This window comes from Meles meles, chromosome 12 (assembly GCF_922984935.1).
Source record: "Meles meles chromosome 12, mMelMel3.1 paternal haplotype, whole genome shotgun sequence".
Taxonomy (NCBI): Eukaryota; Metazoa; Chordata; class Mammalia; order Carnivora; family Mustelidae; genus Meles; species Meles meles.
This window is the reverse complement of record NC_060077.1, coordinates 9,819,943-9,836,755: the sequence shown is the minus strand read 5'-3', so window position 1 is coordinate 9,836,755 and position 16,813 is coordinate 9,819,943. Positions and strand designations below refer to the sequence as shown.

Here is a 16,813-nt window from a genome sequence, read left to right as displayed (position 1 = left end):
AGCCTAGGTAGCCAACAGGTCGCGGCAAAGGGGAAAGGGGGCGGGGCCGGCAGGGTTGAAGGGACGGTAGGCGGTGGATGGGAGAGCTGGCGCAGCTGCTGTGGTGGCAGCAGCTGAAGTGGCGGCGCTTGCGGTGGCTGCAACAGCTCCAGGCTCGGGGCTTTGGTGGCGGCGGCGCCCGCGGGCTGGGCTTCGCGGTGCGGACCCCGGCGCGCGGTCCGGGTTGCTGGGGCGGCGCGTGTAAGAATCCGAGGGGTGTGAGTGACGGCCTGACGGAGAGGGCAGGGGTCAGGGGTCAGAGGACGCGGAGTGAGGGGTTGCGTTGTGCACTGGGCTGTGGGAGGCGGGCAGGGCGGTCCCAAACCCGCTGCGGGGAAGTCATCGCGGCGCTTTACCTCCCTCCAGCCCGGGCCGGGGCTTGGCGCCCGCTCTTCTACCTCCCGGCTTCCTGGGGCGACCCCCATGCGGGGGCTGGACCAGAGCTGGGAGCACGTGGAGCTGGAGCCCGCATTCCTTGTCCCCCACCCCACCCCACCCCGCCGTCTGCTCAGCTCCCCCGCGCCCTGAGGCGCCCCACCCACAGAGACTCGTGCCCGGGTCAGGCATGGCTGCTGGCCGGCTTTCCTGGGACCTGTCCCCGCGGGTGACCCGTCCCTTCTGGGTCCTCCATAGAGGGAGAAGGAAAGTCCGGCGAAGGAGCCCTGGGCTAGGACTCAGGAGTCCTGCACTGGGTGACCTTGGGCAAGTCCCTTCTCCCCTCTGGGCCTCACTCTTTACTTCTCTGCAAAATGATGGGCTTGACTTCAAACTGGGGGCCTGGTTCTGCCGGAGGTAGAGGGAAATGGTTAAGTGGGCATTCCGACTGAGTTCAGACTGCCCTGGTGAAATCCGGGCTCTCCTAGTCTCCTGCTTGTAAAAGGCGGATTAAGTTAACCCCTCTAAGCCCCAGTTTTCCTCATCTGTGAAGTGGGGATATTAGCTAAATAGTATTTCTCAACAGCAGCGCTGTTGACATTTGAGCCACATATTTCTGTATCGTGGTAGGTCTCGCCTGTGCCTTGTAGGATGGAGTTTAGGGGCATCCCTGCCCTCTGCCTAAGAGCACCCCCGCCCCCTAGTTATGATAATCAAAAATGTCTCTGTGTGTTGCTGATATCCCCTGGTGGCGGGCATAGTCACCCAAGTTGAGGTCCACAGAGCTAAGATACTGCATGCATTGCAAGCAAACAGTCGTGAATGAAACAGTAAAAGGACAAACCTCTAGCCCTTACAATAACAGCGATAAAAATTTAGAACCCTCTTCTCGATAAGATGAGAAGGTTGATTGATTCTCTCGCCTGTAAAATAAACACGGGTCTTGTTAATTGTCAAAGCTGAGTGTTGGATACAAGGAAGTTCCTTTACATAATTCTGTTTTTGAGTATGTTTGAAAATACCTGCGGTAAAAAGTTAAACAAAACAAATAAAACACATAGTTCTTCAGACAGCCGAATGGTAGCGTTTCATTTGGGATTTCCTCTTTTGTCTCTCCATTATTGGGATTGCAGAGTAAAATGAATCCCCAGACCTGGGGGAAACTTAAAAGAAGTCTTAACAGGAAGTTGGCTGGGCAGAGAGCAACCGGCTTAGCAAACAGAATGGGGCTCACTTTTGCTGTCTAGTTTTAAGAAGATATTGACGCACAGGAACTTAACTCTGATGATGTGTGAAAGATGCAAATTGCCAGGTTGCCATTTAGTGGACGAGTTTGGAGGCAGACTTGATTGAACCCAGAAGGCCTCAGCTTGAGGAAGGAACCTGCTGCTCATTTCAAGTTCAAAGGTCTGCTGTCAGATCTGCTGAGTCTTTACTTTGCATTGGGTCCTACTCAGCGGAAATGGGAATGTGTATAAATAGGAACTGTAACAGGCTAGTTCTGAGTGCTTTAAACTTGGGAGTCCAGGATGAGCACTTTTGCTGTGTGACTCTGGACGTCATTTTAAAAAATACTCTTCTTCTTCCTCCTAAAACACCAAAACCTAGGAGAATGATACCTATATAAGAATGAGCTGGGCCAGATTTCCCCTTAGAGACTCCAGAAGGAATGCAGCTCTGTTAACACTTTGATTTTAACCTCATGAGGCCTGTGCTGGACAAAACTGGCAATAATAAATTTGTGTTGTTTGAAGCCAAAAAAAAAAAAAAAAAAATGAGCTGGGCACATATAGGTGATCTGGCATGCTTAACTCTACTAACCATTGGAGTTAGGTGCTATGTAGATACCAAGGCTGGGTCTTGGAGAAATTGTAGCATGGTGGATGGGATAACAGATCTGGAACCAGACTGTGTCGTTAAAAGTTGGGCTTTCTAACTGTGGGTTTTTGGGCAAGTTAGTTAAATCTGTAATGGGGGCTAGTAATCCTGTTTATTCTTACAAAGTTTCAATTAGGTTTACTTAAAAATTGCTAGGAGATGGGGCGCCTGGGTGGCTCAATGGGTTAAAGCCTCTGCCTTCGGCTCAGGTCCTGATCCCAGGGTTCTGGGATCGAGCCCCACGTTGGGCTCTCTGCTCGACAGGGAGCCTGCTTCCCTTCCTCTCTCTCTGCCTGCCTCTCTGCCTACTTGTGATCTCTGTCAAATAAATAAATAAAATCTTTAAAAAAAAAATTGCTAGGAGAACCCCCAGGACATAGGAAGTGCTCATGGAGTATGAACTACTATTATTTTAATGATTGTTTATTTAAATCTTTAAAATCCTCACAAAACACATAAACAAGGGCAAAGAGGGATGGAGGTAGAACATATTAGCCATAATCTCAATCTCCAGACATAATTATATGTAAATTTTCAGTATTTGTTTTTACAGAGTCTCCTCCCATATTTTTTTTAAATTTATTTATTTATTTGACAGAGAGAGAGAGAGATCACAAGTAGGCAGAGAGGCAGGCAGAGAGAGGGTGGGGAAGCAGGCTCCCCGCAGAGCAGAGAGCCTGATGCGGGGCTTGATCCCAGGACCCTGGGGTCATGACCTGAGCCGAAGGCAGAGGCTTTAACCCACTGAGCCACCCAGGCTCTCCTCCTCCCATATTTTAATGCTATTACTGTAATATTCTTCATTAAGATATAATTCACATACCATAAAGAATCCACCATTTTAAAGGGTACAATTCAGTAGTTTTTGGTACATTTGCATGGTTATGCAACCGTTGCTACTCTCCAATTCCAGAACTTTGTCATCTGTAGTGTTTGTATTTTGATAATTGTTTTTCTCTTTTTATCCCCAACCCCTAGAAGATGCCTCTGATGGAGGCGTTTCTGAAGAGCACCTCTGGGCCAGTGGCTTTGAAAGGAAGCTCAAAGCAGAGACTGTTTAAAGCTCTGGACATCGCATCCTGAGGGCTGCCGGAGAGGAGAGCATGGCCGTGAGTTTAGATGACGACGTTCCCCTCATCTTGACCTTGGACGAGGGTGGCGGTGCCCCACTAGCTCCCTCCAACGGCCTGGGCCAAGAAGAGCTGCCTAGCAGAAGTAAGACTGTGGGGTGCGCTGGGGACGGGGCACAGCTTTTCTGTTTCAGGGGGTGAGTTGTGGGCTTGGTGGTCTGGTAGTAGGTGCGTGTATGCTAATGCCTGACCCCATGTCTGACCCCTGAGTTCTGACACACGCTGCTGGGAGACCATGGAGTCCTAATCTTGCATCCCTAGCTTAGGGATGCTTCCAGGGACTGTGTAGGCTGCCCTTCCCGAGGCTCTTGCTTCCCTCAGGGCCTTACCTCTCTTGCACTTGAAGTACCCTGGCTTTGTGGATGCTTGGTGGGGACCTCAGGCAAATCTGCTCTTTGGCTAGCTTCCCTACCCCATTCCATGTTAAAAAAAGAAACAGATTTCGACACCAGTCTCCTCTGTCCAACCTGAAACTGTTGGCAGGAAAGCAGAGATGCCTGCTTCTCCACGCTGAGCTCAGTCCCTGCATTGCCCAGGACAGGGCGGGAGGGGGGCAAGCATTGATTTGAGGGTTTGGGGTTTTGCTTTGTCTTCCTCTTAAACCAGAGCCGAAGCACAAAGTGACCCCAAGAGAGGCGAGCTTTAAATTTTTTACATTTTAATTGTGTTTCTGGCAGAATGAGAGACCTTAAAAAGCTTTCTGGTCCTTGTCCCGGAGCCACTGGGTCCAGGAGAGTTTAAGATAACTTTCATTTTGTGGAGGGTCCTAAGATGTCAGGGACTCACGCTTTAGGATCTTCTCACCAAATGGGTGTTCTAGCTGCTGGCGGTGCTCCTGAGCCAGCACAGAGGGGTACTGCTGTCCTCCAGTCCACGAGCCTGGCTCTCCCATCTCCTTTGTCCGAAGAGAACACTGCTGAGTCGCAAGGAACTCTGCAGCCTTCCCTTGGAAGTGTTGAAGAACAGCAGTGTTCCTGGGGGTGGAAGTGCCCGCTCCCTACAAACTGGCCTCTCCTTGTTTCAGCATGTTCACCCCACTTAAAGTGGTCAATCTGGGTGGTCCAGGGAGATTGCAATAGAAACCAGATTCTTTCCTAAGCGCCATTCAGGGCCGAGAAATGAGTGGCTCTGATTTCTCTTAAATGCCCTAGAGCTGGCAGGCTAAATATGAGGCTCTTTCCTATCTGTTATCTTAACTAAGATCCTTTTGCAGGGTAGGCAGTATTATCCCTATTTGACAGAGGAGGAAACCATGAGTCAGAAAGGTAAAATGACATGCCCAAGGTCACACAGCCAAGCACGTGGTTGAGCATCAATTTGAACCCAGGACTGTTTGACTCCCCTTCCCCTCCTCCCTTTTTTGCTCTCCTGCTCCTCCTCCTTGTTCCATCAGGAACCCTTAATAAATACAACACTAGCCCTTAGCATTTACGTATATTAATCTTGTCACAGAACCTTAAGATAAAATTACTGTTATTTCCCATATCACAGAGGAAGGAGCAGCCTCAGAAAGGTTGGGTAACATGTCCAAGGTCACACAGCTAGTAAGCAATAATGCCCCTCTGCCGTCCACCCCCACACCACTATGTAAAGGTGCTTTGAAGAAAGTGATGTCAATGAATGTGACCTGGCCTTAGCTGCTGCTTCTTCCTTTTTGTTTTATGTTTTATGTTATGAGTTGGATGCTCAACCGACTGGGACACCCAGGTTCTCCCCTCCACTCCGCCCAGTCTCGGCTTCAAAGTAGGATACTCCCTACTGTGGAGGGTGGCCAGGTCCATGGCCAACAAAAGAATGGACTGCAGGGGTGGGCAGTTGACATACTAAGGGTGTGGGTCATTCTGGAAGTAGTCGGGCTCAAGATTCTAAATTGGAATCCTGCTCATTGTCTGGGTGCCTCTTTTATGTCCTTCCACAGCACCAGAGCTGATGGCCGGGGTGTCTGGCTGTCCTGTGGATCAGAGTGGGAAGAGCAACCTAGTTCTGTGTCAAGATCAGATTTTGAACCACTGATGGAGCTTGAGTGGGAATTAGGCCAAGTAGACAATAAAACCATCCTTGGATGGACCTCTAGTGAGGCTATTCTTATCTTGGTGAAGTTAGTGGCTTCTTTGGCCGTTAAAAACAATGAAAAGGGCGTCTGTGTCTCAGTTGGTTAAGGGACTGCCTTGGGCTGAGGTCATGATCCTGGAGTGCCAGGATCAAGTCCCGCATCAGGCTCCCTGGTCAGCAGGGAGTCTGCCTCTCCCTTTGACCCTCCCCCTCTCATGTTCTCTCTCTCTCTCTCTCTCAGAAAAAAAAAAAAAAAAGAAAAAGACAAAAAGGAAAGAACAATGAAATATAAAACTGTCAAGGTCCAGAGAAACTGTGCTTTCTGCACGGTGTGTTGGTGCCTCAGTTTCCCTTCTCACCCTCTTACTAGGCCATTTGCTCAGACCTCTGGGAACTAATGGTATAATCCACCAAGGCTCGTTGGCAAAACGGTGGGGCCTGTCTGAGGACAGTTTTGGCCTGTGTTATTTTGTGCTTGGATTTGGCATTGACCTTCTACCCAGCGTCCCCCAACCCTGCTGTCTGAGCAGCACGTCTAAAACACAAATTGGACCCAGTGCTCTCCCCAGCGTGCAGCTCCCCAGGACCTCACTGTCTCCTATGGGAAATAGGCCAAGCTCTTTAGCTGGTGTTTAAGGCCTTGCGTGTTCTGGCACCTTCTTGCCCAAGCAGTCTCATTTCCAGCCTTAGCTCCCAGTGTCATACCGCCTCCAGTTCTGCAAAACTACAGTGCCTTCTTAAACCTCTCTGCGTGTCGGGCGACTCTGTCTGGAGGGCCTTTCCCAGCCTCTTGTTTAGTGTTGTTGCTTGTTTCCAGTTCCGTCTTGGGAATCCTGCTGATAATCCCATCTCTTTGAGGGCTTCACTGAACCTCCCCTTCCCAACACGGCTAATTACTCACTGCCCTTTTCTGCTTCAGTATCTAGATGAGGCTTCCACGGTTACAAGTCGCTGACTGTGTGGTAATGACTTGTTTAACCATCTGATTACCTCCTGCGCCCCGAGTTCCATTCATCTTCGTATCCCCCAGCTCCATGCCTACTGTATATAGGTCCTCAACAAATCATGGTGGAAATAAACCTCGTTGGGCTTCTGGAGCTGGCTCGTGCATGTGGCTGTCAGGGCCCTGGTCAGAAGTGGGCAACATCACACCCTTTGTCTTCTCCTAACCAGTACTCTGAGTCTCATTGCTCACAGTAAGGCTGATTGCCCTGGAGGCTGCCCCCGTCGCCCCAGGCTGTGGCTAACATAAACCCTTGCAGTATCAAGGAGTTGGCCGAATTCACACAGCAGAATTGGCAGCAACGTGGGCATGAGCCACTGAGACCCAAGCCAGCTTTCTAAGAGCGTGAGCCTTGCTTGAACTTGGGCCCCTGCCCAACCCAGCAGCTGTCACGGAGGCCTTCTGGCGGCTCTGTACCTGTGTCCTCCTTTGTGGAGGACATGGCAGCTGGAGCAACCATGACAAATAGCACAGAGTGGGAGCTTAAGCCACCGAAGTTCATTTTCTTACAGTTTTGGAAGCTGGAAGTCCAAGATCAAAGTATCAGCAGGGTTAGTTTTCTTTTCTGAGACCTCCCTGCTTTCCCTGAAGACAGCCGCCTTCCGACTGTGTCCTCACATGCTCGTCCCTTAGTCTGGGTGTCTGGGTCCTCATCCATTCTTACAAGGACACCGGTCAGATTGGATGAGGGCCCAGCCACAGGACCTCATTTTACCTTAATTACCTCTTTAAAATGCAGCCACATTCTGAGGTCCTGGGGTTAGAACTTCAACATGGGAAGTTTAGGGGGACACAGTTCAGCTTGTAACCCTCCTTGCCCTCTCCTCCCATGCACCAGCGCAGGAACCTGGCAGTGCTGCCTATGACCTTTGACCCTGCGTGGGGGGCAGGAGGTGGGGGCCGAGCTGGGGCGTTATCTCCCCAGGACACTGGAGGGGTGGGATCATTTTTTCTTCTTTCCCTTTGTGGGCAAGAATGGATTTTATCCAAGACTCAGATGTCTCTGGGCTCTAAGAGCGGCTGCCGAAATGCTAATGAGTGACTCATCGGCAGAAGATGTCGACTTGATAAAGGAGGCAGGTAGAAGCAGAGGTATTTAAAGCCTGGAAATTAGGAATAACCTTGAAAACGGGGAGTGGAGCTGGCATTTGACAGCGTGGTTTCAAAATAGCTCACGGTGTGCACTGCGTACCCGGCAGTGGTCTAGACGGCCGCTTCGCCGCAGTGTCTGAGCGCTGGGGGCAGTACAAAGGATTTTCCAAGGGAGTTCTGGACACACTCACCTTTTGCCTTCTCATTGCCTTTTGGCCCAACAGTTGCCTAAGATGGGCCTGCGCTCTGTGCTTTTTCTGCATATAAAAAGGACTGGGGTTGAGGGAGTAGCTGAGACACTTCATGTCATGGGACTACTTCCGTGCCAGTGGTCCCTGGTTTCCAGGTGACAAGCCATGCAGGGATAATGCCTAAGGTAACAGGGGAGAGGAGCCCCCTCTTCGTCCTTCACCCTGATGCCTGGTATGCCGTTGGGAGTTACCTCACTCATTCCGCTATCTAGCAATGTAGAGAGGGCCACTGCCCCCTTGTAAGGGGCCAACATGTGACTCCTTTTCCAGAGTCTTCATGCAGCCAGAGCCAGTTGGCACCAGGCTCAGTCAAGGTGGGCCAGAGCTGTTGGCCTTGGGGCAGGTATAGCCAGGATGATCTGGGAAAGAGCATGGGGGCTGTCCACCCAACAACCAGCCCCACAGGTGAACTCTCCATCACAGAAATCTGGGGCTGTAGTTCTTGCCCAATGTTCTTGCCAAAGAGTGAACTTTGCCCAAGGGACTCATGTAGCTCTTGTTCATTGCGATAGCCTGGGTGGTGGACTGGTTCAACATGCGGGCTCTAGAGTCAAGCTCCAGGGTGCCAGTCCTAGCTACATAGGGATCTTTGCCTCTGTAAGCCTCAGCGTCCTCATCTGTAGAGTGGGGTCATGCTGGCATCTCCCAGGAGGGTTGTTGGGATGTAGTGAGATCATGTGCGTGGTCTCCCCATGAGACGTGCTCAGCCAGTCATGAGTGGTGTCGTCACGGCCGGAGACTGGGCTGCTGCTTTGGAACATCATAGTACATGAGCAGAAGTCCTGAACCCAGGCCAGGATCTAAATCCTGTCTGCCTCACTCCTGGCCCACGGGTGGCCACGGGCGAGCCAGGAAGCAGCGGCAGCATGGCAGCTGGAAACCAAACAGCAATTAGATTTTCACAGCCTCCCAGGGAGCCTGGGCATTTGGCTCTGCAGAGTCATTCGCCAGGCTTTCTTCAGGCCTCACCAAGGCAGAACGCCGGGTGTCACCAGGCCCGCGGAGGCACCCATTAAAATGAGCAAGCACGCGGCCTGCTGGGTTCCAGCCTCCTAACCCAGACTTGAAGCCTTTTGCTTCCTCAGCCCTCCACATCTTCACAGGGGATCCTGTCTATTGCCTTGGGCCCCCCTGCCACGAAATGCCATCTCTCCCCTCCGCACGCAGAAAGTCGCCATGGCGAAATGGCAGTCGTGGCAGCGGGGCGCGGGCTGGAGCGCCGGCTGCGCTGCTCTCTCCCCATCGCTTCGCATTTGCTCCCGAGTGCTCTGGCAGCCAGAGCAGCCGGCTTCTCCGCTTCCAAATCAGGGAGGGAACCCGGGAGGGCTTTGGTGGCTCACAGCAGTGCATCTCTGGGGGCTCCTGATGGCCGCATCCTCCCAAGGCTGCCTTGGAGGGTGGCCCAGGAGGGAAACCCAGGCTCTTGAGGGGAACCCCTAAGGCGGATGGCGGTCCCCAGACTGGCTCTATCCCACCTTGGTGTTCGGGAAGCCCATGGGGTGGCTCTCTATTCTTATCCCTTTGCTGGGGCAAATTCCCTGATTTGGACATTTCTTCACTCCTTCCCTTCTCTCCTGGTCAGTCCAAGCTGAGTAAGGTCTTACACGATAAAGATCACGGCTCTCGGGTGCGACACCCCCACCGTGTGCCCAGCAGTGTTCAGAGGCTCTTTGCTCGTGCTGGTTCTCTCACTGGATGCTCCCAGTGGATGTGTGTTGCCGGCACCTTCAGGATCCCTGTCCGACAGGCGAGGAAACTGATGCTCTGGGAGGTTGGAAACTTCCCCAAGGTCACGCAGCCAGGAAGTGCCATGGCATCGACTTATGTCTTCTAACCCCGGACGCCGGCCCTTACCTCGTGTGCCACATGCCAAGAGGTAAACTGTGTGGAAGAGGGAGAGTTTTAGGCTCAATTTTCTTATCCAGAAGGAAGTTGGTTCCCCTCTCTCTCTTTTTTAAACTTTTATTTCCTACGAGGCACATTATTCTAAATTGGAGTTCCATACCTAGAGCTCCTTTTCATAGTGTAAAAATATCCAAGCCGATGGGGTGTCATTGTACAAATTATTGGATCCTCACAGAGGAACCAGGAAACATGGGCAAGTGAAAAACCAGACCACAAAGGACACCCATGACTCCCCCCAGTAGAAAACTCCGGATCTCTCCGCCACACAAGCCCTTCTTCACCTCTTCCTTCACACAGGCATTGGGCTCAACTTTCCATCATCGTGGTGAGGCTGAAAATGAGAACTTGGAGGAGTCCAGATTGGGGAATAGAAAAGGACGAAGGAACACCAGCTTGGGAGTGTGGCATGAGGCCCAAAAGGCTGGCTGGGGTCCTGAGGAGGGTGACCCCCTGAGGTCAGTGGTTTCTGGGATAGGTGACCCCCACAACCGGGCCCTCCTGGAGGATGTCCTTGGATTGGATAACTGAGTCAGGTCATGGGTGTTTGGGCTGCCTCGGGCACCGAGGACCCCTTTTGCCTTGTTTATTATTTGTGGGAGGGACTTACTTCGCTGGAAATATACGCACTTCCCTCTCTTTGAACCCCTCGAGAAGATCTGGTTCAGCAGAATTGAACCTGTAGCATAGGTGCTGGGCCCCAGCGGGCCTGGGCCTTTGCTTCCTGGCGCTGCCCCTCCTGCCGCCCCTTCCTTCACTGTGCCACACCTGCTGCTGTGTAGGCCCACAGGCTGGTCATTACCAGATTTTCCACGGCATCAGCAGAAGTCAAAACCTACACTTTTAGGGATGCTTGGGTGACTCAGCGGGTTAAGCCCCTGCCTTCGGCTCAGGTCATGATCCCAGGGTTCTGGGATCAAGCCCCGCATCACACTCCTTGCTCAGCGGGGAGCCTGCTTCTCTCTCTGCCTCTGTCTGTTACTCTGCCTGCTTGTGCTCTCTCTTTCTCTCTCTGACAAATATAAATAAATCTTTAAAAAAAAAAACAACAACCTATACTTTTAATCAGAGTCTTCTGACTTTTTAAGTATCGGTAACAGTTCTCATTTCTTAAACACAGCCGACCAAATAAAATCTGGTCAGTGGGCTGCTGCTTTATGACCGCTGAGCGAGAGCCCACCAAGTCAGCCTTGGCTTTCGGTTCAGAACCGGCCACCTCGAAATCAGAAAACAGTATACAAAAAAAAAAAAAAAGAAAACAGTATACAACCGACCAACGAACTACGGCCCATAAGATGTTCTTGACCTTTGGGTGGCATTCAGTGGGACTTGGAACTGGCCGGGAGGTTTTTCTCTCTGCTTCCACATGATTTGCCTAGAGGAAGACCAGATTTCATCCATCTGTGGACTGGAGGCCGGATCTGGGGGGGGGTAGGAGTGCCGTGGGCACGGAAGGATGAGAGGACAGAACAGGCGGGAGCATCTCCCACAAACGCCTTTGTCTTCCTTTTCTGTTTATCCTTTCCTCCCTCTGGGTTGCGATTCATGTGACTGCCGGAGGACCCATTTCCCATTCTTCTCATCTGCATTCTGTCCAACTTAAAGATTCTCCGCTTTGTTCTTAGCTATTTTTTTTTTAAAGATTTTATTTATTTATTTGACAGAGAGAGATCACAAGTAGGCAGAGAGGCAGGCAGACAGAGAAAGAGGAGGAAGCAGGCTCCCCGCAGAGCAGAGAGCCCTACGTGGGGCTTGATCCCAGGACCCCGGGATCATGACCTGAGCTGAAGGCCGGGGCTTTAACCCACTGAGCCACCCAGGCGCCCCTGTTCTTAGCTATTTGAACCAAGCTGGCTGGGACTTTTTTTTTTTTTTTTTTGGCTTTTACTTTGAGATGTAGAACATTCAAGCAGGTGTTAGAAATCAAAAAAAGTAATAGTCTAATAGCTGGTATCCGTCTGAAGAACTTAGAACAGCCACTATGGAGGTCAGAAGGAAAGAGTCAGATGTAGTTACGGCTTTGAAGGACCGATGGTCTGGTTGGCCGCGAGGCAGATGAGTACGAAGCGTGTTCCTTTTGCGGCGTGTATTAATAACTGTGGAAGCGATTTGGAGTCGGGAGAAGAAGGAAGGCAGGGGAGGTGGGATATGGGGCAGGAGGAGTCGGGCTTTCTGATTCGGGGCTGGAGTAGCAGCAGCAGCAGCTCTAGAGAGACTGTTTGAGCGGGCGGAGTCTTTCAGGAGATGCGCAGGGAGTGAAGATTGTCCCAGAGGAAGGGATGGGGGGGCAGAGGCCCGGAGGTGTCGAGTGGGTGGGTGTGGGGGGTGCTTGGGTTGGAGGATGGGGAGGGGAGACTGGCTCCTGATCTTGGAGGTTCCGTCGCCCTCTACCCTTGGGGCCTGGCCAAGGAACTGGGACCTCATTCCGGGTGACGGTGAAGCCCGAGAGGGTGCTCTCAGCAGGAAGAGTGACACGGTCATGTTTCTGGGGAGTGTCTGAGAATTCGCCCAGGCTGCCCTGCGAGGAGTGTTTGGAGCTGGGTGTGGTGGCCCGGGAACCTGGTGGACCTGTTTCGTTCGGCGTGAACAGTGTTTTCAGAAGCAGCTTCACTGAGCAGGTCTGATCCTGGATCACGTGATGAACACGTAGCATCCATGGTCTCACACACCCCAGCTTCCCCTGGTTGTTACCCGCCAAGGGCCTGTAGGCATTTGAGTTTGTTGCCTTCGGAGTATATTCTGGCGGGGACTGTGCTGGCGGGGAATGGCGCTGGCAGAGACGGTGCTGGTGGGACGGTACTGGGGGGATGGCGCTGGTGGGGACAGTGCTGGCGGGGATGGCACCGGGGTAGTTAAGAGTACGTACTGGCGGGTCCGACCAGCTGAGTGTGAATCCGCTCTGCCATTTACTGCCGGGGTAAACAAGGTAGCACACCGCAGACCATCTGTACCGTGTCTGGTTTACATCAGAAGGAGCCCTTGGTGGATGCGAGCCATTATTAGGGACAGAGCAGGCAGACTTATTTTCTGGAGAGCCTAGAATGCCAATAGCAGGAGTTTGAACTTGGTCGAGGAGGGCTTGGGAGCTTCTATGTCTATTTGGGCCAGAAAGCCCATTATGACAGAGCAGCATCTCCCCTGTGACCCTCGCCAACTCCGGCTGCCTTCCCCAGCCACCATGATGCTCTTCCTTAGAAACCCTGAGGAGGGAGAGCCCTGAATAGGAATGGCTTTTCTCCCTGGACATTGGGAAGTGGGTGGAGAGGAAACTCCTAGAGTGTCCTGGGGTGGCAGGAGCCAGGTTTGCTGTTTTTCTGTCTTTCCAGACCAGGCTCTGGCTGTCCCCAGGGCTGGGTCCTGTGCACAGCCTTGGAGGTCGGCTCCCCACCTGCCTTGTGCTGGGCCCTCAGGACACATCTGGGCCATACAGAACTGAGGAGTACTCGCACAGGCTCACCTGGCCTGGGGAGTCGGGGAGTGCCTCCTAGACACATCAGGGACTGTGTCCAACACGGGGAAAGGAGTCAGGAAAAGAAGAGCGAGGTTGGGATGAGTCTGTTCCGCTGTGCCTGGGCCCACCATGCCTTTCCTGGTCCCATCGAGCCAAGCCCTTGGGATCAGAAAGGACCTACTCTCCTGATTTAAAAAAGCATGGCCTCCGACTGCATCCGGCAGATAAGTTTCTGCTTTGTTCCTGCGCGCTGACACAGCGCCTGAACAATCCATTTTAATCGAGGGTTGATCAGGAAGTTCTCAGTCGGCTCAGCCGGGAAGCTAGATCTAACTTTGTCTGTCGTCCCAAACGATAAAGCCTTCACGGGGTGCATTCCCCCTCATGTACTGAGGAAGTGAATACAGCTGGGGTATTTGGATTGCACATTTAAAAAATAAATATATTTTAATGTATTTATATTTCTTTAAATATATTTAAAATATAATAAAAAATATATATGTTTGAGCTGTAAAAGCAAGCACAAAGTATAATATTGCAGCCCCAGTGCCTTTTCATTTTTATTTTAAAAGGCGTGATTTAGGGGTTTTGTATTTCCACGAAAGCCTCAGTTATGTTTGGGGACTCTCCTAAGTGAAGGCGCGGTGACTTCTGGGCGGACACTCGCAGACCCCTCCCACGAGTGCTCTGTGGGCTCCACCCCTACTCCCAGGTCCGGCAGTGAATCCAGTAGCTGCCAATCAGTGCCCTTTATGCTGCCTTGAAATCTGTCTTCCCCCGAGCCACTGTCCTTACTCTCCTGTTAGTGGCCGCAAGCACTGACACTGGCTTGCAGAAGGAAAAGCTGTGTGCAGTCATGATTCACTTGGTTTACGCCGGCAGGCCTCGTGCAGTAACGACGCGCATCCCCATTTTGCAGATGGGCAGTTGGAGGCACGGAGAGTGAAGCTGAGTGGGCCCGTTCGTTCTGTCCTTGATGGGGGGTGTTCGGGGAGACTGGTGTGTGGCGAACCCTAATCCTAGACCCCGCCACCTCTGCTCTTGGGCCTTGCCGGACAGGAGTGCATCTCTGCTCAGTCTCCAGTGGCCTTGAAAGTTTCACTAAACCTCAGAGTGTAGACAAGGAAACCATAAACTTCCACCCATTCCCATGGTGAAGGTTAGGCCAAGTTCTCGGATCAAGTGTAAGATGAAGCCCTTTGAAACCAAGTACTCTGACCCACCTTCCCTGCCTTGCTCTGAGGCCCTGGCAGGGGTCCTGGCACTTTGCAGGCCATGAGAAATTTCTTCTCAGTTACACTCCGTGCTGACTGGCCTCCCTTCTTTTACTCCACCCCAGAACTCAGAATCCATAATCAGAAGTCTTAAAATGTGGCACCACTCACATAATCTCATTTGTTTTCTCATTTATTTTTTTTAAGATTTTACTTATTTATTTATTTATTAAAGATTTTATTTATTTATCTGACAGAGAGAGCACAAGTAGGCAGAGAGGCAGGCAAAGGGAAGGGGGAAGCAGGCTCCCCGCTGAGCAGAGACCCCCACAATGTGGGGCTCGATCCTAGGACCCTGAGACCATGACCTGAGCTGAAGGCAGAGGCTTAACCCACTGAGCCACCCAGGCACCGCAAGATTTTATTTATTTATTTGAGGAAGAGAAAGGGTAAGAGATAGCATGAGAGGGGAGAAGGCCAGAGGGACAAGCAGAATCCCCGTGGAGCTGGGAGCCCGATGTAGGACTCAGTCCCGGGACTCTGGGATCATGACCTGAGCTGAAGGCAGTCGTTTAACCAACTGAGCCACCAGGCGCCCTTGTTTTCTCATTTAAACCACTTTTCAGTACCAGTGTCGCCATGGGCTGCTGTCACCTGGCTTTTGATCTAGCCCTACTCCCACTTTCTCCAGCTAAAGACCTTTGTCCTTTTCTTCTACCCAGCCTTCCCCAGGCCTCCCAAACCAGTTAGGGTAGTGGCTACCCGTCCACGCCCTTGCATTCTCTACACCTTCTGTGCCTCCTTCTCTGCTGTCCAGGCACAGAGGCCCCTTCCCTCCCTAGTACCTGTGTGCGATAGACTTGATTGATGTCTTATGCACTGGATCGAGGTTTGCTTTGCACCATGGTGGATTTCTAAAGGTTGTAAGAAAATGGAATTTTGGTGAAGTAGACAATTTTTTAAAAAAAATTATTTATTTATTTTTTCAGCGTAACAGTATTCATTGTTTTTGCACAACACCCAGTGCTCCATGCAATACGTGCCCTCCCTATTACCCACCACCTGGTTCCCCCAATCCCCCCCCCCCGCCCCTTCAAAACCCTCAGGTTGTTTTTCAGAGTCCATAGTCTCTTATGGTTCGCCTCCCCCTCCAATTTCCCTCAACTTCCTTCTCCTCTCCATCTCCCAGTGTCCTCCATGTCATTTGTTATGCTCCACAAATAAGTGAAACCATATGATACTTGACTCTCTCTGCTTGACTTATTTTACTCAGCATAATCACTTCCAGTCCTGTCCATGTTGCTACAAAAGTTGGGTATTCATCCTTTCTTTTTTTTTTTTTTATAAACATATAATGTATTTTTATCCCCAGGGGTACAGGTCTGTGAATCGCCAGGTTTACACACTTCACAGCACTCACCATAGCACATACCCTCCCCAATGTCCATAACCCCCTTCCCCTCTCCCAACCCCACCTCCCCCCAGGAACCCCCAGTTTGTTTTGTGAGATTAAGAGTCATTTATGGTTTGTCTCCCTCCCAATCCCCTCTTATTTCATTTATTCTTCTCCTATCCCCCTAACTCCCCATGTTGCATCTCCACGTCCTCATATCAGGGAGATCATATGATAGTTGTCTTTCTCCGATTAACGTATTTCACTCAGCGTAATACACTCTAGTTCCATCCACATCATTGCAAATGGCAAGATTTCATTTCTTTTGATGGCTGCATAGTATTCCATTGTATGTATATACCACATCTTCTTTATCCATTCATCTGTTGATGGACATCTAGGTTCTTTTCATAGTTTGGCTATTGTAGACATTGCCGCTATAAACATTTGGGTGCACGTGCCCCTTCGGATCACTACGTTTGTATCTTTAGGGTAAATACCCAGTAGTGCAATTGCTGGGTCATAGGGTAGTTCTATTTTCAACATTTTGAGGAACCTCCATGCTGTTTTCCAGAGTGGTTGCACCAGCTTGCAATCCCACCAACAGTGGAGGAGGGTTCCCCTTTCTCTGCATCCTCGCCAGCATCTCTCATTTCCTGACTTGTTAATCTTAGCCATTCTGACTGGTGTGAGGTGGTATCTCATTTTTTGAGATATTTTTGATTTGTATTTCCCTGATGCGGAGTGATGTGGAGCACTTTTACATGTGTCTGTTGGCCATGAAGTAGACAATTTAAAATACGAGCAAGAGGGCTGAGTTTGGCAAAGCATCTTCACAGTATGATTAATTTGACTGAGTTCATCTGGTGTCGAGTTGGGTTTTATAAACCAAGTTCCTTTCAATCAGGGTTCAACCTGTTTGTGGATGTCTTTCCAGTGTCTCAGTGATGCCCATTCAGGGGGGCTAGGTTGGACAGGGCAGGAAGGTGCCGCGCCCCACTCGGTGTAATGTCTGGGTAGGCGCTGTTGTTTT

At 51.1% G+C, this 16,813-nt stretch overlaps 1 protein-coding gene across 3 annotated transcripts in view; it reads left to right on the top strand.

The window, feature by feature from the left end:
- Positions 1–85: 85 nt before the first annotated feature.
- Positions 86–16,813, top strand: part of TPCN1 (two pore segment channel 1) — a 60,817-nt gene continuing 44,089 nt past the window's right edge. For 2 of the 3 annotated variants that reach the window (XM_046024320.1, XM_046024317.1), the window contains exons 1-2: positions 86–240; positions 3,274–3,507. Coding sequence is in view for 2 of the 3 variants with exons in the window: in XM_046024317.1 (XP_045880273.1) it covers positions 3,396–3,507 (112 nt within the window). In the remaining variant the exon portion in view is untranslated. Of the gene's footprint in view, positions 241–3,270; positions 3,508–16,813 lie in introns of all 3 variants that reach the window. The other variant, XM_046024316.1, reaches the window with a different exon arrangement.